Source organism: Carcharhinus amblyrhynchos, chromosome 13 (genome assembly GCF_965287045.1).
Source record: "Carcharhinus amblyrhynchos chromosome 13, sCarAmb.v2.hapA, whole genome shotgun sequence".
Classification (NCBI taxonomy): Eukaryota; Metazoa; Chordata; class Chondrichthyes; order Carcharhiniformes; family Carcharhinidae; genus Carcharhinus; species Carcharhinus amblyrhynchos.
The window spans coordinates 9,682,797-9,703,824 of NC_137336.1; the positions used below are offsets into that span (position 1 = coordinate 9,682,797).

At 49.0% G+C, this 21,028-nt stretch overlaps 1 protein-coding gene across 1 annotated transcript in view; it reads left to right on the plus strand.

Moving 5' to 3' along the window:
* LOC145351696 (calcium/calmodulin-dependent protein kinase type II subunit alpha) overlaps positions 1-21,028 on the plus strand; it is a 216,684-nt gene that overhangs the window by 143,681 nt on the left and 51,975 nt on the right. The window contains exons 5-6 of the mRNA XM_080201267.1: positions 11,671-11,736; positions 19,115-19,187. Coding sequence (XP_080057393.1) covers positions 11,671-11,736; positions 19,115-19,187 — 139 coding nt within the window. The remainder of the gene's footprint in view (positions 1-11,670; positions 11,737-19,114; positions 19,188-21,028) is intronic.

The following is a 21,028-nucleotide window of genomic DNA, read 5'->3' on the forward strand; positions in this document are numbered from 1 at the left end:
GAGGGAGTGCCGCACTGTCAGAGGGTCAGTACTGAGGGAGTTCCGCACTGTCAGAGGGTCAGTACTGAGGGAGTGCTGCACTGTCAGAGGGTCAGTACTGAGGGAGTGCTGCACTGTCAGAGGGTCAGTACTGAGGGAGTGCTGCACTGTCAGAGGGTCAGTATTGAGGGAGTGCTGCACTATCAAAGGGTCAGTACTGAGGGAGTGCTGCACTATTAGAGAGTCAGTACTGAGGAAGTGCTGCACTGTCAGAGGGTCAGTACTGAGGGAGTGCTGCACTGTCAGAGGGTCAGTACTGAGGGAGTGCTGCACTGTCAGAGGGTCAGTACTGAGGGAGTTCTGCACTATCAAAGGGTCAGTACTGAGGGAGTGCCGCACTGTCAGAGGATCAGTACTGAGGGAGTGCTGCACTGTCAGAGGGTCAGTACTGAGGGAGTTCTGCACTATCAAAGGGTCAGTACTGAGGGAGTGCCGCACTGTCAGAGGATCAGTACTGAGGGAGTGCAGCACTGTCAGAGGATCAGTACTGATGGAAAGCCACACTGTCAGATTTAATATCTGTAACCAATTCAATTGAAACTGTCCATATCATGTCCCACAAACATGACCAATACCCCTTAATAACCAAGTCAGGGTCCGCATAGGATCCTGTGACTGTTGTTGCCCCTGAAGTCTGCAGTGTCTCTCTGATATAGATAGACGGTATAACTCCAGGCTCATTTAATCACAATGATCTGAGGCCTTTCTGAAGGTAACAAAATGACTGCTGCCTTATGACTGTAGCTGCACCCCCCGTGTCAACTTCCACTTTAAGAGATCTGCATTTACCATCAAGGCCATCTCTCTCCATTTTACCTGCTTGGTCCTGGTTTGGGGTAAATGACTCCGGTAACTTGTGAAAATTGAACAGGTTTTATGATTCCCATTCATGGTGTCACGAAGCCTGATTATATAAAATAAGTTAAAGTTTTAATGTTTACTTATTAGGATCATGGTAGGCTTACATCAACACTGCAGTGAAGTTACTGTGAAAACCCCCAGTTGTCACACTCTCTCCTCAACACGCTATAGGGTCCACCCTGACCACGCAGCCTTCAGGGAATTTCAAGGGGCCACAGACCAAACAACCCCTCGATATTTCTCCAGAGGCTGGATCGAATTGGCAATGCTCTGCTTATCCTCCCGATTTGCCACAAAGCCTTGGCGGGTTCCTCATCCAGTTTCTTCACAGGAGCTAAACTAACTGTTGTGTGCTTTGTTTTTTTGCCCATTCCACCCTGACAGTTTTATCACGCTTGCAAGTAACGTTTTCTCCTGCGTCGCAAACGCACACGATGTTTGCATCAGCAGGTTTCTTGGGAGTGTTTCCCTCCACACCCTCGTTGCTGCATCTCTTTTATCGGACTCTTCAGTACTCACATTCAGATTGGCATTCGCACAACAGCTGTTTCTCACCACCAGGAGTTTATTCCATCTTTGTGATTCCCTTACACCCTGCTCCGCACATTCACTCACCTGGGCCAGCTCTAGAGAAATTTTGGTCTTTGCCAGTATCATGGGTGGCACAGTGGTTAGCACTGCTGCCTCACAGCGCCAGAGACCCAGGTTTGATTCCCGGCTTGGGTTACTGCCTGTGTGGGGTTCGCACATTCTCCCCGTGTCTGTGTGGGTTTCCTCCTGCTTTTCCCCCCACAGCCTGAAAGACGCGCTGGTTAGGGAGCGCTGGCCATGCTAAATTCTCCCTCAGTGTAACCCAAACAGGCGCCGGAGTGTGGAGACTAGGCGATTTTCACAGTAGCTTCATTGCAGCATTAATGTAAACCTAATTGTGACGCTGATAAATAAACTTTAAAACTTTAACTTATTTTGAAGAATCAGGCTGTTTATACCACAGACCAAACGGTCCCTCAACATTTCTCCTCAGGCTGGGCCAGATTGGCAACGCTCTGCCAATCCTCTCAATCTGGGCATAAAGCCAGAGACCTTCTCCCCGGCTCGCAGGCCGCTGAGTGAAATTAGTACCTCAGCGCAATGATCGCGGGCTGGGAGATTGAGTTGACTTTTAACTACCTCAGCTATCTGCTCAAAAGGTTGGGTATCTGCTGCGTTAGGCGATTTGAAGTCTTCCTCAATCTTCCCCAATAGGCGTAGACAAAGGTCATAGGTACAGGAGGGCACTCATAATGTTAAAATGGTGGCGCGGGCTCGTTGGGCCGAAGGGCCTGTTTCTCGTGCTGTGTTGTTCTTTGTTCTTTGTTCTTTGTTCTTTGAAACTTCTGACTAAACTTTTCCAACCCGGAATACGCATCCTCGCACTCGATTGGCTCAGGTTCCCACCTCGACACGCTATAGGGCCCGGCCCGACCATGCGGACTTCAGGGAACGCCCCCTTAAAGGGGCCATGCTACCACAGCCTACTTCCGCTCCTATGTCTTAGAGCCACAGAAATGTTACAGCACCAAAGGAGGCCATTCTGCCTATCTTGTCCACGCCAGCCCAGGGAAACTCAGGTGCCCTTTCTAATCCCGTCTTCCTGCACCCAGCACAGACCCATGTAGCTTACAGCACTGAAGGTGCAGATCCAGGTACTTTTTAAAAGAGATTAAGGGTCTCTGCCTCCACCACCAACTCGGGCAGTGAATTCCGGACACCCACCATCCTCTGTGTAAAAAATATTTTCATCATATCCCCTCTACACCTATTGCCTTATGGTCTCAGTCTGTCTTTCTCTCTGCCTCTCTCTCTCTCTTTCTCCCTCTCTTTTTTTCTGTCTCTCTCTCTCTCTGTCGCTCTTCCTCTGTGTCTTTCTTCCTCTCTAGTCTCTCTATCTCTGCCTCTCTCACTCTCTGTTTCAATCTCTCACTGTGTCTCTCTCTTTCTCCTCCCTAATTCTTTCTCTCACTCTCTCTCTCTCTCACCTCCCTCCCTTTGACTCCCTCTCTTTCTCTCTCTCTCGCTCTCTGAACCCCATTCTCTCTCCACGCCTCTCTTTCTCCCTCTCTGCCCCCCCCCGCATCCCCGTCGCCAATCCCCTCTCTCCCTCGAGAGGATTTTAACAGGAGCTTCATTGCAGTGTTAATGTAAGCCTACTTGGCGGTTGGTGAATAGTGGGGTGCCCCAGGGGTCGGTGCTGGGGCCTCAGCTATTTACCATTTATATAGATGATCTGGAGGAGGGAACCGAGTGCAGGGTGTCGAAATTTGCTGATGACACCAAGATTGGGGGAAAGGCAAATTGTGCGGAGGGTGTGGAGAGTCTGCAGAAGGATCTAGATAGGCTGGGCGAATGGGCCAGGAAATGGCAAATGGAATTTAATGTTGGCAAGTGTGAGGTGGTCCACTTTGGTAGGAAGAATGGTAGGAAGGACTATTACTTACGTGGCGAAAAACTGCAGCAGGCGACGGTGCAGAGGGACCTCGGGGTCCTTGTGCATGAGTCGCAAAAACCCAGCTTGCAGGTGCAGCAGGTGGTCAGGAAGGCGAATGGGATGCTGGCCTTCATAGCGAGGGGGATTGAATATAAAAGTAGGGAGGTCTTGCTGCAGCTGTATAGGGCATTGGTGAGGCCACAGCTGGAGTACTGTGTGCAGTTTTGGGCGCCGCACCTGCGCAAGGATATTTTGGCCCTGGAGGGAGTGCAGAGGAGGTTTACTAGGCTGATACCGGAGTTGAGGGGATTGAGCTATGAGGAGAGGCTGAATAAACTAGGCTTGTACTCGTTAGAGTTTAGAAGAATGAGGGGAGATCTCATTGAGACGTATAAGATGATGAATGGGATGGATAGGATAGAGGTGGAGAGACTCTTCCCGCTCAAAAAAGACAGTAGGACTAGGGGGCACAGCCTCAAGATAAAGGGGAGGTGGTTTAGAACGGAGTTGAGGAGGAACTTCTTCACTCAAAGGGTGGTGAATCTCTGGAATTCTCTGCCCGTTGAAGTGGTGGAGGCTGCCTCGCTAAATATTTTTAAGAAGCAGGTTGATGGGTTCTTGATAAGAGAGGGGATTAAGGGTTATGGGGAGAGGGCGGGAAAGTGGAACTGAGCCACAACAGATCAGCCATGATCTTATTGAATGGCGGGGCAGGCTCGAAGGGCTAGATGGCCTACTCCTGCTCCTATTTCTTATGTTCTTATGTTCTTATGTACTTGTGACACCAATAAATAAACTTTGCCACTCTGTGCCACTCTCTTTCTCTCTCTCTCTCTGTCTGCCTCTCTGTCTCCCCCCACCCTCTGTCTCTCTCCCATTCTGTTCCCTAAATCTCCTCTCTGTCTCTCTCCCTCTCTGTCTCTCTCTCTCTCCCCCCCCACTCTGTTCCCCAACCCTCTCTCTCTCTTTCTGTCTCTCTTTCTGTCTCTCTCTCACACTCTGTTCCCCAACCCTCTCTCTCTCTTTCTGTCTGTCTGTCTCCCTTTCTGTCTCTCTCTCGCACTCTGTTCCCCAATCCCCCTCTCCCTCTCTCTGTGTCTCTCTTCCTTTCTGACTCTCTCTCCCACTCTGTTCCCCAACCTCTTTCTCCCTCTCTGTTTTCTGTCTCTCTCTCTCACACACACACTCTGTTCCCCAAACCCTCTCTAGCTTTCTCTCTCTCTCACACACACACATTCTGTCCCCCAAACCCTCTCTAGCTTTCTCTCTCTCTCTCACACACACATTCTGTCCCCCAAACTCTCTCTGTTTCTCTCTGTCTCTCTCTCTCTCACACACACACTCTGTCCCCAAACCCTCTCTTGTTTTCTCTGTCTCTCTCTCTCTCACACACACACACTCTGTTCCCCAAACCCTCTCTGTTTCTCTCTGTCTCTCTCTCTCTCTCTCACACACACTCTGTTCCCCAAACCCTCTCTTGTTTTTCTCTGTCTCTCTCTCTCTCACACACACACACTCTGTTCCCCAAACCCTCTCTGTTTCTCTCTGTCTCTCTCTCTCTCTCACACACACTCTGTTCCCCAAACCCTCTCTCTGTCTCTGTCTCTGTCTCTCTCCCTCTCTGTCTCTCTCCCTTTCCGTCCCTTTACTTCTCTGAGATGCTCCTAAATTTACCTCTCAATTAGCTCTCAGTTTGTGTTTGGTTGTTGCGCCTGTGAAGTGTGCTGGGATATGAAATAGGATATGTAGCTGCAAGTTTTGTGAACGTCAGCAATCTGGCTAAGGTTTTGTGTCAGAATATAAGACAAGCAAGCATTTTGCTCATTTATTTTTATTTCCTTGTAAATGTTATCTGTGCCTCGGGCAGCAGATTATGGTAGTTAGTGTGTCCATGTACTGAAAACTAATGGCGAGCTTTCAGAAAGAGTCGAGTCAATAAGTCAAATGATTTCCATTTGTTCAGCGGCTTCAGGTTTTCAGATCCATCGGTGTCCCGGGATTGTATCTCCGCGTGTTTTCAGCCCCAGACTGAAAAAACGAGAAACAATCACCGTGTATTCTTTATGCAATGAATAAATCATGGATTTGCCATTGTCCATTTGAGTTTTGATTTGATGTAATTGGGTTACCTTAGCTCCCTGACTCACCACAGACAGCCTGAGGAGACAAGTGAGGTTAAATTGGTTCTGTCAGTTGGAACAGTTACATTTCAGAGGAATTTTAACAGCCCAGTGACCACTCCTCATTCCGCCTGTAATGTGGAGGTAATGTTACCTTAAATTGGCAGTTCTCTGGTAGTTTGGTAATCTCACTTCGTAATTCCACAAGCTGGAATGAGAACTGGAAAGGTCACACACGGGACTGTAGGGAACACTCTTGTGAAGTTTGAGGATAAACAGTGTAGAGGGAGCTTTACTCTGTATCTAACCCCGTGCTGTACCTGTCCTGGGAGTGTTTGATGTGGACAGTGTAGAGGGATCTTTACTCTGTATCTAACCCCGTGCTGTACCTGTCCTGGGAGTGTTTGATGGGGGACAGTGTAGAGGGATCTTTACTCTGTATCTAACTCTGTGCTGTACCTGTCCTGGGAGTGTTTGATGGGGGACAGTGTAGAAGGAGCTTTACTCTGTATCTAACCCCGGGCTGTACCTGTCCTGGGAGTGTTTGATGGGGACAGTGTAGAGGGAGCTTTACTCTGTATCTAACCCCGTGCTGTACCTGTCCTGGGAGTGTTTGATGGGGGACAGTGTAGAAGGAGCTTTACTCTGTATCTAACCCCATGCTGTACCTGTCCTGGGAGTGTTTGATGGGGACAGTGTAGAGGGAGCTTTACTCTGTATCTAACCCCATGCTGTACCTGTCCTGGGAGTGTTTGATGTGGACAGTGTAGAGGGAACTTTATTGTGTATCTAACCCCGTGCTGTACCTGTCCTGGGAGTGTTTGATGGGGGACAGTGTAGAGGGAGCTTTACTCTGTATCTAACCCCATGCTGTACCTGTCCTGGGAGTGTTCGATGGAGACAGTGTAGAGGGATCTTTACTCTGTATCTAACACTGTGGTGTACCTGTCCTGGGAGTGTTTGATGGGGACAGTGTAGAGGGATCTTTACTCTGTATCTAACCCCATGCTGTACCTGTCCTGGGAGTGTTCGATGGGGACAGTGTAGAGGGATCTTTACTCTGTATCTAACACCGTGGTGTACCTGTCCTGGGAGTGTTCGATGGGGACAGTGTAGAGGGATCTTTACTCTGTATCTAACCCCGTGGTGTACCTGTCTTGGGAATGTTTGACGCAGACAGTGCAGAGGGAGCTTTACTCTGTATCTAACCCCGTGCTGTACCTGTCCTGGGAGTGTTCGATGGGGACAGTGTAGAGGGATCTTTACTCTGTATCTAACACCGTGGTGTACCTGTCCTGGGAGTGTTCGATGGGGACAGTGTAGAGGGATCTTTACTCTGTATCTAACCCCGTGGTGTACCTGTCTTGGGAATGTTTGACGCAGACAGTGCAGAGGGAGCTTTACTCTGTCATCTGAAATGATTGAAGGCTGATACATTAAAATATTCCATTCTCGATCAATATCATCTGTCATCCTGAAGTGAATAAAATTCTTTGGAAGTGAAGTGTCAGGATAAACAAAAGAACAAAATAAACCACATCCAGGAATGAGGCAGAGTTCTGTGATATTTGATAGAACATTGAATAATCAAACATGCAGATCCAACTGCTCCACGGAGAATGATTGAAAGAATGAACAACATTTTATGTGCAGTGGGGCATGTATAGTGAATCTTTTCTTGCGCACCCCTCAGGCAATGTCATCCTCTGAATATTTATCGGATTTCTCAAGAAAGAAAGGTTGGTTTTTATATAGCGTTGCACACAGCCAATGGAGTTGTTTTAATAAGCACAGCAACTGTTGTAATGCATAAAGCATGGTAGCCATTTTGTGCACAGCAAGCTCCCACAAACAGGGCGTTGTTTTCGGGACAAACATTGACACTCGGAAAGGGGGGAGAATTAAGCTGTTCTTTACCAGACTCTGGGCCCTGTCATTATTTACATCCACCTGACAGAAGAAACAAGGCCTTGGTTTCATGTCTCATCTGAATAACAGTAACTCTGACAGTGCAGCACTCCCTCAGTACTGACCCTTTGACAGTGCAACACTCCCTCAGTACTGACACTCTGACAGTGCAGCACTCCCTCAGAACTGTTCCTCTGACAGTGTGGCACTCCCTCAGTACTGTATCTCTGACAGTGCAGCACTCCCTCAGTACTGACCCTCTGACAGTGCAGCACCCCCTCAGTACTGACCCTCTGACAGTGCAGCACCCCCTCAGTACTGACCCTCTGACAGTGTGGCACTCCCTCAGTACTGTATCTCTGGCAGTGCAGCACTACCTCAGTACTGACCCTCTGATAGTGCAGCACTCCCTAAGCACTGACCCTCTGACAGTGCGGCACTCCCTCAGCACTGACCCTCTGACAGTGCAGCACTCCCTCAGTACTGACCCTCTGACAGTGCAGCACTCCCTCAGTACTGACCCTCTGACAATGCGGCACTCCCTCAGTACTGACCCTCTGACGGTGCAGCACTCCCTCAGTACTGACCCTCTGACAGTGTGGCACTCCCTCAGTACTGTATCTCTGACAGTGCAGCACTCCCTCAGTACTGACCCTCTGACGGTGCAGCACTCCCTCAGTACTGACCCTCTGACAGTGTGGCACTCCCTCAGTACTGACCCTCTGACAGTGCAGCACCCCCTCAGTACTGACCCTCTGACAGTGCAGCACTCCCTCAGTACTGACCCTCTGACAGTGCAGCACTCCCTCAGTACTGACCCTCTGACGGTGCAGCACTCCCTCAGTACTGACCCTCTGACAGTGTGGCACTCCCTCAGTACTGACCCTCTGACAGTGCAGCACCCCCTCAGTACTGACCCTCTGACAGTGCAGCACTCCCTCAGTACTGACCCTCTGACAGTGCAGCACTCCCTCCGTACTGACCCTCTGACAGTGCAGCACTCCCTCCGTACTGACCCTCTGACAGTGCAGCACTCCCTCAGTACTGACCCTCTGACAGTGCAGCACTCCCTCAGTACTGACCCTCTGACAATGCGGCACTCCCTCAGTACTGACCCTCTGACGGTGCAGCACTCCCTCAGTACTGACCCTCTGACAGTGTGGCACTCCCTCAGTACTGACCCTCTGACAGTGCAGCACTCCCTCAGTACTGACCCTCTGACAGTGCAGCACTCCCTCAGTACTGACCCTCTGACGGTGCAGCACTCCCTCAGTACTGACCCTCTGACAGTGCAGCACTCCCTCAGTACTGACCCTCTGACAGTGCAGCACTCCCTCCGTACTGACCCTCTGACAGTGCAGCACTCCCTCCGTACTGACCCTCTGACAGTGCAGCACTCCCTCAGCACTGCACTGGAATGTCAGCCTTGATTCTTGCTCTTGAGTCTCTGCAGTAGGAATTGAAACTACAACCTCCTGACTCTGGGGTGAGAAGGTTGGCCACGGAGCCATGGCTGAGAACCCACAGTTTCCACCTGTCAGCTGTCTCAGCACAGAACAGGAAGCAATGAAAGGCAACTCATTCCAATTCTAAATGACAGCAGCAGCAATGGCTGACAGTGCCCGGAATCCTGCCAGGCGAGGAATGGTGAGATATACACCTCAGGCCCAGGATCCTGTTCACAGTTTGATTAACACATTTGCACAGTTAGTGGCTCAGGATCCAGTGGGAGTCGATAGCCCACAAAGCAGATCATTGTCTCTCTGCTCTTTGAGTTTAAGAGCTGTGGGGTTATGCTGCAACTATACCGGACCTTGGTGTGGCCACGTTTGGAATATTGTGTTCAGTTCTGGTCACCTCACTATAAGAAGGATGTAGAAGCATTGGAGAGAGTGCAGAGGAGATTTACCAGGACACTGCCTGGTTTAGAGGGTAGGTCTTCTGAGGAAAGGTTGAGGGAGCTGGGGCTTCTCTCTTTAGAGTAGAGGAGGATGAGAGGCGACTTAGTAGAGGCTTATATGATGATGAGAGGGATTGATAGAGTGGACGTGCAGAGACTATTTCCTCGGCTGGATGGAGCTGTTACTAGGGGGCATAACTATAAGGTTCATGTTAGGAGATATAGGAGGGATATCCGAGGTAGATTCTTAACTCAGAGAGTGGTGGGGTGTGGAATGGACTGCCTGCTGTGATAGTGGAGTCGGACACTTTAAGAACTTTCAAGCGGTTATTGGATTGGCACGTGGAGCACACCAGAATGATAGGGAGTGGGATAGCTTGATCTTGGGTTCGGGCATAGCTCGGCACAACATCGAGGGCCGAAGGGCCTGTACTGTGCTGCACTGTTCAATGTTCTATGCTGTCTCCCCCTGATGTGTGCTTGTACAGTGAACCTCACAAAAGTTGTTGCATAGCTGGTGCAGCACATGCTGATGTGAAGCCAGGCAGCTTTACGTACCTTTGACCATAAGACCATAAGAAATAGGAGCCGAATTAGGCCACTTGGCCCATCGAGTCTGCCCCGCCACTCAATCACCCCCATTCTCCTGCCTTTTCCCCATAACCCCGATCCCCTTATCAATCAAGCTTCCACTCAAGCCAAGTGAACTCCCCCTTGTTTTTCTGCATCATGACATTAGCATGGTGGCCCAGTGGTTAGCACTGCTGCCTCGCAGCGCCAGGGACCCAGGTTCAATTCCCAGCTTGGGTCACTGCCTGTGTGGAATTTGCATGTTCTCCCCGTGTCTGCGTGGGTTTCCTCTGGGTGCTCCGGTTTCTTCCGTAAGACATGCTGGTTCAGTGCATGGCTCATGTTAAATTCTCCCTCAATGTACCCAAACAGGTGCCAGAGCGTGGCGACTCGGGGATTTTCACAGTAACTTCATTGCAGTGTTGATGTAAGCTTACTTGTGATGATAATTAATAAATTCCAAACTTTGAAAGTATTTCTAAAGCCCAGGATCCTGCGGGTGGAATTTTCTGAGCCCTCCACCCTCCCTGTTGTTGTTGAACTGTGGAAAGGCCGACATCTTCTTCATGATGTCAAGAGGACCGGACTGAGACAATCCTCCAGGTGGGGTCCGACCAGCCCTCCATTTGTCTTTTGTGTTCATTTCTTGTTGCACTTTTTCTCAGTCAGAGAATATGTGGGCACCGCCGGCAAGGCCAGCATTCATTATCCATCCCTAATTGCCCTTCAGAAGGTTGTGGTGAGCCGCCATCTTGAACCGCTGCAGTCCGCCTGGTGTGAGAGCCCCAGGATTTTGACTCTGTTGTTATCTCACTTGTCCTCTAAGGCGCCCTCTTAAAATTCACAACTTTGGCTGACCTACCTCCCTCTGCGGCCCCGTGTCAAACCCAGTGAGGCTTTACAACGCTGCAGGCGTTATGGAAATGCCAGTTGTTGTTGTTATTCCTGAGGAACGTTCCAAGTCTAAATCCAACTGGGGAGTTCAAGGGAAACTTGTTCAGCCGGAGAGTCGAGGGAACACAGAAGCTGCCAGCACCGGGAATACATTCGGGTGACTAGCACAAATATATTTAAGAGAAAGCTGGATAAACACATCAAAGAGAGAAAAAATTAGAAGGATAGGATGTGATTGCACTTGAAGGAGTTACAGGGGAGATTCACCAGGACGCTGTCTGGGATGGAACATTTAACTTATAAGAGAGATTGGATAAGCTTGGGTGGTTTTCTCTGGAGTAGAGAAGACTGAGGGGGTGGGGGGAGGGCAACCTGATCGAGGCGTTCAAGATTGAGAGACATGGAGAGAGTGGATAAGGAGCAGCTGTCCCCCTTAGTTGAAGGGTCAGCCACGAGGGGACATAGATTCACAGTGAGGGGCAAGAAGGTTAGGGAGGATTTGAGGAAAAACTTTTTTTACCCAGAGGGTGGTGAGGGTCTGGAATGCGCTGCCTGGGAGGCGGGAGGCCTCACATCCTTTAAAAAGTACCGGGATGAGCACTTGGCACGTCGTAACGTTCAGGGCTGTGGGCCAAGTGTTGGCAGGTGGGATTAGGTGGGAGTTCAGGTGCTTCTAATGTGGACTTGATGGGCCGAAGGGCCTCTGCTGCACTACATGATTCTACGATTCTACGACAGGCTGCTGAGGTTGGCTGAAGGCGGTTAAGAGGGAACTAGTCCAAAGCAGAAACACCAGTGTGAATGGACGGGGAGTAACAGTCTATTGCTGTGCGGTAAATACTCTGTAACACGCTGTGAGTTTTTGTGTTCCGGATATATGATTAATGAATCTAACTTTGTCTGTTTTACAGGATAACTGGTGGGGAGCTCTTTGAGGATATTGTGGCACGTGAATATTACAGCGAGGCTGATGCCAGGTAGGTGCACAGTTTGAAAGCTCAATTACTGCTCCGTACCTCGTGCTTTCTCCGATGCAGTTCTCCCCTGGAAGTATCTTGGCTGGAGTCAGTGCCATTGCCCAGTTGGTGGAGTGCTTGATTCTGGGGGGATGGGAGGGGTGGGGTGGGAGGGGGGGGGATTGAGGGGCTGTGGAGGGGCTGTGTGGCAGGGCAGAACCGGTGGTGGGGGAGGGGTGTTTGCAGATCAAATTGTCTAAAATTGTCTAAAGGAGACCTCACTGAGCCATGTGCGACTCCTGCCTACAATTGGCAGCAGTGAGAGGGGAACTAAGTCGACTCACTGGGCTGAAGTTGGAGTCATAGTCATAGAGTTTTACAGCAGGGAAACAGGCCCTTCAGCCCAACATGCAGGTGGTCAGGAAGGCGAATGGGATGCTGGCCTTCATAGCGAGGGGGATTGAATATAAAAGTAGGGAGGTCTTGCTGCAGCTGTATAGGGCATTGGTGAGGCCGCAGCTGGAGTACTGTGTGCAGTTTTGGGCGCCGCACCTGCGCAAGGATATTTTGGCCTTGGAGGGAGTGCAGAGGAGGTTTACTAGGCTGATACCGGAGTTGAGGGGGTTGAGCTATGAGGAGAGGCTGAATAAACTAGGCTTGTACTCGTTAGAGTTTAGAAGAATGAGGGGAGATCTCATTGAGACGTATAAGATGATGAATGGGATGGATAGGATAGAGGTGGAAAGACTCTTCCCGCTCAAAAAAGACAGTAGGACTAGGGGGCACAGCCTCAAGATAAAGGGGGGGCGGTTCAGAACGGAGTTGAGGAGGAACTTCTTCACTCAAAGGGTGGTGAATCTCTGGAATTCTCTGCCCGTTGAAGTGGTGGAGGCTGCCTCGCTAAATATTTTTAAGAAGCGGGTTGATGGGTTTTTGATAAGAGAAGGGATTAAGGGTTATGGGGAGAGGGCGGGAAAGTGGAACTGAGCCACGACAGATCAGCCATGATCTTATTGAATGGCGGGGCAGGCTCGAAGGGCCAGATGGCCTACTCCTGCTCCTATTTCTTATGTTCTTATGTTCTTATGTCTATGCCACCCCTTTTCATTTAACCACAAAACTCGTCCCAATTGCCCACATTTGGTCCATATCCCTCTATACCCATTTTACCATACAATTCTGGTCACCACACTCCCGGAAGGATATGGATGCTTTGGAGAGGATATAGAAGAGGTTTACTAGGATGTTGGATAAACTCGGTTTATTTCCACTGGACTGACGGAGGTTGATAGAGGTTTACAAGATTATGAGTGACATAGACAGAGAGGATAGTCAGATGCTCTTTCCTAGGCTAGAAGAGCCAAGTACTGGGGGACGTAGGTTTACGGTGAGTGGGGAAACGTTTAGAGGAGATGTACGAGGTAAGTTCTTTTACACAGAGGGTGGTGAATATCTGGAACGCGCTGCCTGGGGAGGGGGTGGGAGCAGGTGCGATAATGGTACTTAAGGGGCATCTAGATGACTACATGAACAGGATGGGAATATGGAAGGATATGGACTGCATAAGCGCGTACGGTTTTAGTTCAGGCAGGCATCATGATCGGATAGGCTTGGAAGGCTGAAGGGTCTGTACCTGTGCTGTACTTTTTTTTGTTCTTCATTTTTTGTACCCATGTAACTGTCTAAATGCTTTTTAAAAGTCAAAATTGTATCTGCCTCTACTATTACCTCTGGCAGCATGTTCCAGACACTCACCACTCTCTGTGTGAAAAAATTGCCCCTCTGGATCCTTTTGTATCTCTCCCCTCTCACCTTAAACCTATGCCCTCAAGTTTTAGACTCCCCTATCTTTGGGAAAAGATATTGACCATCTACTGATCTATGACCCTCATTATTTTATAGACCTGTATAAGATCACCCCTCAGCCTTCTACAGTCCAGAGAAAAAAAGTCCCAGTCTATCCAGCTTCTCCTTATAACTCAAACCATCAAGTCCCAGTAGCATCCTAGTAAATCTTTCCTGCATTCTTTCTAGTTTAATAATATCCTTTCTATAATAGGGTGACCAGAACATGGATGGGCACAGGAATGGAAGTTGGCCATTCCGTCCCACAAGCCTATTCCAAAATGTGTAGAATCATACAATTCTACAGCATTAGCCCCTTTCATCATTCTTCAGAGGCAGTGCCCCAATATCGAGGATGTCTTCCTGCCGCTCTGCTTCACTGGGCTCTGAGACGGTTGATAATTTCAGTGCACCGTCTTCAGGCTCTGCCACTTGGGGGGGGGGTGGGGGGGGCAGGTGGTACTTGAAGAGTTGGGCGGATGGGTTGGTTGGAGGTTTGTGAGCTCCCTCCGCAGCCTCGACTTTACCTCCGCGCTCTCCCAGCCCCCAAAGTGCTCCCCGCTCCTCCCTGAAGGGGGCCTTTTGGTGGGTCACAAGCCAGGCTGTCTCTTGTGGTGGGCAGGGAGGTCCCAGCTCTCCCCGCGGCCCAGCTGGGTTCTGAGTGTGACCCACGAGACACTTTGCTGACTGTTTTGTTGCCACCTCCTGCTGATTTCAATCTGTGTCGTTTATTTTGTGTGGCTGTGACTGACGGGATTCGCACGCAAAGCAAGGGCGAGTGTAGTGAGGTGCGTGCTGAGCGCTCACGACATAGACTCTGAGAGCCGTGCACTCCCTCTATGTCCAAAGTGTCAATATTTCTTGTGTTTTTAGCATTTGAAGTTGATGACAGTTCCATTAATGTATAAATGATTCAGTATTTGCGATAGCGCATCATGAAATATTCATGTAATGTGTATTAAATGTATTTAATCTAATTTGTGGGTCTGTGGTTAGTCAGCAAGCCTCATTTCATTTCAATCTTGTGGCCCACTGAGATGAAGGAGCCCACGCACTAGCCGGGGTTATCCGTTACGCTTTCAGGACATTCCGAAAGTGCCCCTGCTGATCTCCTGCCTATTCCGGCTGTTTGGAAGAACTTTCCAATCGGTCTCACTCACCCTACGCTCTCCCTGCCGTTTCTTCCCGTTTGAGGATTTATCCAATTTGCTTTTGAATGTTAGCGCAGAATCCGCTTCCCCCGGCCCCACATTCCCGATCACTCCCTGTCGTCGTTTCACCCCCGCTTTTTTTCCATCTTAAACCTTTCTAAATTTGTGTTTTCCAGTCACAGGGCCGGAGTTTTCCGGCCGTTCACACTCCCGCTGTAAACGAGACCGGAGCATTTGGCACTTAGCCGAATCTCCGTTCACAGTAGCAGGTCCAGGGAATCCCGCCGGCATAAACGGCCGCAACATTCCAGCCCAGACCCTTCCGTAAATGGAAATAGTTTCTCCCCATTTACACAAGAAAATCTTCACAAACATCCCTGTCACATCTCCCCTTTTTTGCTCTGAGGAGGCAGTCCCTCTGACCGCATCTTTCTTCCCTTTGATTTTGGTAGGAAGAATGGTAGGAAGGACTATTACTTACGTGGAGAAAAACTGCAGCAGGCGACGGTGCAGAGGGACCTCGGGGTCCTTGTGCATGAGTCGCAAAAACCCAGCCTGCAGGTGCAGCAGGTGGTCAGGAAGGCGAATGGGATGCTGGCCTTCATAGCGAGGGGGATTGAATATAAAAGTAGGGAGGTCTTGCTGCGGCTGTATAGGGCATTGGTGAGGCCGCAGCTGGAGTACTGTGTGCAGTTTTGGGCGCCGTACTTACGCAAGGATATTTTGGCCTTGGAGGGAGTGCAGAGGAGGTTTACTAGGCTGATGCCGGAGCTGAGGGGGTTGAGCTATGAGGAGAGGCTGAATAAACTAGGCTTGTACTCGTTAGAGTTTAGAAGAATGAGGGGAGATCTCATTGAGACGTATAAGATGATGAATGGGATGGACAGGATAGAGGTGGAGAGACTCTTCCCGCTCAAAAAGGATAGTAGGACTAGGGGGCACAGCCTCAAGATAAAGGGGGGGCGGTTTAGAACAGAGTTGAGGAGGAACTTCTTCACTCAAAGGGTGGTGAATCTCTGGAATTCTCTGCCTGTTGAAGTGGTGGAGGCTGCCTCGCTAAATATTTTTAAGACGCGGGTTGATGGGTTTTTGATAAGAGAGGGGATTAAGGGTTATGGGGAGAGGGCGGGAAAGTGGAACTGAGCCACGACAGATCAGCCATGATCTTATTGAATGGCGGGGCAGGCTCGAAGGGCTAGTTGGCCTACTCCTGCTCCTATTTCTTATGTTCTTATGTTCTTATGTTTGAATGAAAACTCCCACTGATTTATTCCCCTCATTACGGACAGTAAGAAGTTTCACAGCACCAGGTTAAAGCCCAACAGATTTATTTGGTAGCACGAGCTTTCGGAGCGTTGCTCCTTCATCAGGTGAGTGTGGGATTGGGTTCACAAACAGGGCATGTATAGACACAGACTCAATTTACAAGATAGTGGTTGGAATGTGAGTCTTAACAGATACTCAAGTCTTTGCAGGTGCCAATCCTCTGTATGGACACGGATTGGAGAATTGGGGCCCTGTTAATTTTTTTTAGCAATATACCAGCTCAATATACCGCTCAGCCTGTCCCAGTTGGAGGAGAACTATCAAGAAAAGGATTTGCATCTAGTTTCATGCTTCATCTGGTTTGGGATCCATTTATTCCAAAGGACCTCTTCCAGAGCTGTTGACTGGTTATAATGAGGCCATGATATCATATAACTCATGGGAATATGGTTTGCCTGAAATTCCTGTCCCTGGGGGTTAGGATTGCTGCCTCACAGCACCAGGGACCCGGGTTCGATTCCTGGCTTGGGTCACCGTGGAGTCTGCACGTTGTCCCCGTGTCTGCGTGGGTTTCCTCCCACAGTCTAAAGATGCACGTGTAAGGTGGATTGGCCGTGCTAAATTGCCCATAGTTTCAGGGGGATTAGTTGGGTAAGTACATGGGGTTTTGAGGATTGGGCCTGGGTGGAATTGTGGTCAGTGCAGACTTGATGGGCCGAATGGATTCTGTGAAATTCTATGACTGCCCAAGAGTAGGCCTATTGTAGGGCAGGATTTTCCAGCCAGGTGTGGGAAATTCCCACCTGAGGTCAACAGACCTTTGAATTGTTCCACCGGACTTCCTTTCCTGCTCACTCCAACTCCCAGGGTGGGCGGGATGGGAAAATTCCACGACATGGAGTGATGGTCGCCTCTTCACACCACCCACAATGCAGGAGTCTGGTCTCCTCTCCCCCAGGGACAGGAATATCAGGCAAACCATATTCCCCTGGGATATATGACATCATGGCCTCATTATAACCAGTCAACAGCTCTGGAAGAGGTCCTTTGGAATAAACGGATCCCAAACCAGATGAAGCATGAAACTAGATGCAAATCTTTTCCTTGATAGTTCCGGTACTCCCAGAATGCATCATTGTACATGTCTGCCTCCTACCCCTGAACTCAGCGCTCCCGCTGATCCACTTATACACTCATCTAAAACCAAAAAAATCTAAGAAACCAATGAAAGGGACACTGTAACAAAAAGACCACATTGTAAAGGAAGCTTATCAAGTTAAACTAAAATAGTATTCTTAGGGAAAATGATTCATCCAGCACCCATAGCATCCACTTGTCACAGAAGGCCCGAAGCAGACCAGTGGATACCGCATTCTCCCTCTCCATGGACACCTAGACACAAGCGTAGCCATGGAAGAGGGACAGAGAGGGGGGCCAAATGACCCCCTCAGCTGGGGCATTGTGTGGTGGCACGGTGTCACAGTAATTCGCACTGCTGCCTCACAGTGCCAGGGACCTGGGTTCGATTCCCGGCTCGGGTCACTGTCTGTGCAGAGTCTACACGTTCCCCCCATGCCTGCGTGGGTTTTCTCTGGGTGCTCAGGTTTCCTCCCACAGTCCGAAAGCTGATAGGTCCATTGGCCATGCTAAATTCTCCCCCAGTGTATCTGAACAGGTGTGGCGACTAGGAGATTTTCACAGTAACTTCAGTACAGTGTTAATGTAAGCCTATGTGTGGCATCGATAAATAAAACTAAATTTTAAAAAAACTATGAATGGTATGTGTTGGCTGTATAGCACGCAAGAAACAATACTTTTCACTGTATCCCAATACATGAGAGAATAATAAATCAAATCAGATCAAATCAAAATAAGCACATAGGCAGTAAAAAGGCAAATGATATGTTGGCCTTCATAGCGAGAGGATTGAGTACAGGAGCAGAGATGTACAGGGCCTTGGTGAGGCCAGACCTGGAATATTGTGCACAGTTTTGGTCTTGTTATCTGAAGAAGGATGTTCTTGCTGTAGAGGGAGTGCAGAGAAGGTTCACCAGACTGATTCCTGGGATGGCAAGATTGATGTATGAGGAGAGATCTAGTCGATTAGGATTATATTCTCTGGAGCTCAGAAGAATGAGGGGGGAGCTCATAAAAACCTCTAAGATTCTAAGAGGGAAGATGCAGGGAGAATGTTCCTGATGGTGGGGTGCCCAATACTAGGGGTCACAGTCTGAGGATTTGGGGTAGACCATTTAGGACTGAGATGAGGAGAAATTTCTTCACCCAAAGAGTGATGAGTCTATGGAATTCACTACCACAGAAACTAGTTGAGGCCAAAACATGGTATATTTTCAAGAAGGAATTAGATATAGCTCTTGGGGCGAAGGGGATCAGAGGATATGGGGGGAAAATGGGTTCACGCTATTGAGTTGGATGATCAGCCGTGATGGGTGATGGTCTATTGTAAAGCCAAAAGGTTCGTTAATGTCCTTTAGGGAAGGAAATCTGCTGCCCTTACCCGGTCTGGCCCACATGTGACTCCAAACCCGCAGAAATGTGGTTGACTCTTAACTGCCCCTCTGAAATGGCCGAGCGAGACACTCAGTTCAGGGGCAATTAGGGACAGGGAACAAAAACTGGCGCAGCCAGCGAGACCCACATCCTCTGGAATAATAAATTAAAAATCAAGCACGAGGTGTTCAAAATCACAAACTGTTTTGGTAAAGTAAATAAAAGGAAATAGTTTCTCGGGGTCGTTAACAAAAATTCAAGATAATAGGGTAGAGAAGCAGGGGAGAGGGATGGAAAGTGTTCTTTTATATTACGAGGTGTTGTAATCCAAAATGCCCCCCCTGAAAGAGCAGTGGATTCAATCCTAACAATAGAAAAAAATTCCCTTCAAAAGAGAACAGGATAAATTCCGGAAGGGAAAGAAATTGTAGACAAAAGCAAGCATAAGGGATTTTGGATAATCCGACCAAATCAACAGCTCAGAACAGATTGAATCATCTTCCTCTGCGCGAAAAGAGCTCAGGATAATATAGACTCAGCCAGTCGAGATAACAGGCGGCATGTTATGTGTAAGTTCTAGTAATCAATCTTTTCTCTTACCCTTGGATTTTTTTTTGTTTGCACAGTCACTGCATCCAACAGATCCTGGAGGCTGTTCTACATTGTCATCAGATGGGGATCGTGCATCGTGACCTCAAGGTGAGCTACACCAACACTCGCTGAGCGTCATCATCCGCCAGCTCACCCTGGCAAATCAGTCATTTTAAAGGCCTGGAGAGGGTGTGGGGGAGATTAACCCAGAGATAAGGGACTTTGTTTATTTACGTGGGGATTATTCTCCATGTCAAAGCCAAATCCTGGGGTGGACGTTTATGATCCCACAACACTATTTTGAACAAGAGCCGAGGGCAGCTCTCCCCACTATCCTGGGATCATTATTAATCACTCAACCAACAGCACTGGGATCATTCCCCTGTTCCCCTTACTGGGATCTTGCTGTGCCATCTGGCTGCCATGCTGGTGTCACACCAATATTTCTCTGGACGTGGTTAACTGGAGATTTATGTCAGAATTTCACTGCCTCGCCTGCTGGAGGCTCGTAAGATGCCATCTGAGGCCAACGGAGAACGCCGTTACGTGACCCTAACTCCAGGGCAGGCGTGCCTGTAACATTCCGGTATTAATGGCCTTTAGGGAAGGAAATCTGCTGTCCTTACCCAGTCTGGCCAGATCCACAGCAATGTGGTTGACTCTTAAATGCCCTCAGTGATGGACAGTAAGAATGCTGGCCCAGCCAGTGACCCCCACGAATAAAAACATGCGATAGAGATGGTTCAAAACCATAATTGGTTTTGACAGGATGAACAAGAAGAAATTGTTTCCATTGGAGGGGTGTGCAGAGGAGGGGGATGGTGATGCTGTAGGGGAGGGGGGTAACCAGAGGGCATAGATTTAAGATGGTTCACAATGAAAGCACAGAGAGGCAAAGAGAGCCTTTTGATGGAATGGGTTGTTCTATTCTCAAAGGGATGGTGGGAGCAGATAGTAATTTTCTAAAGGAATTGGACAAATGGTTGGAAAGGAAAGTTTTCACGGGCTTAGGGGAAAAGAACAGGGGAATGAAACAAACTGGAAAATCCTTTCAAAGATCCGACTGGTCTCTCACTATCCCCCATCAGTAAACTTCCAGCCATCCACACCTCTGCTGCCCATTCACTGAGCGGGGCGGATTTTTCCAGGAATCGTAGCAGGCGAGAGGCGAACCGTGGAAATGTCCGTTGACCTCGGGTGGGATTTTCCAGTTTCGGGGTGAATGTGGCCAGAAAATCCCACCCGCTCCCCCCCCGCCATCCCATTCAGCCAGCGCCCCTGAGATACAGCCTACACTGTCTTTGGGTTAAGCAACACCTCAATTTAAAAATGTGCATTCTTGTTTTCAAATCCCCTCATTCCCTCACTCCCTCCCTCACTGAGAGCCCTGTGCCTCGTATGGTTTTAATTACTTCAGCCGCTAAGTACCCAACCTATGGAGCCCTTTCCCTACACATGTCTGCTTCCATAACTCTCTTTTCTATTTTTAAGACGCTCCCGAAATTCTATCCCTTTGACCAAGCTTTTGGTGTTCTAGCCCCCCGCCTCATGTGGACAATTTACATTTATAATGCACCTTTAACAATGAGATTGCCGTGGTAATGTCACAGGATCAATCATCCAGAGGCTACTGAGAACGTGTACAAATCATCGTGGCAATTGGCGCAACTTAAATTCAACTAATTAAAGTTAAAATAGCTAATTTATTAGTTACAAGTAAGGCCTACATTAACACTGCAATGAAGTTACTGTGAAATTCGCCTAGTTGCCACACTCTGGCGCCTGTTCGGGTTAATGCACCTAACCAGCACATCTTTCAGAATGTGGGAGGAAACTGCAGCGCCCAGAGGAAACCCACGCAGACACAGGGAGAACGTGCAAACACCACACAGACAGTGACCCGAGCCAGGAATCGAACCTGGGTCTCTGGCAGTGTGAGGCAGCAGTGC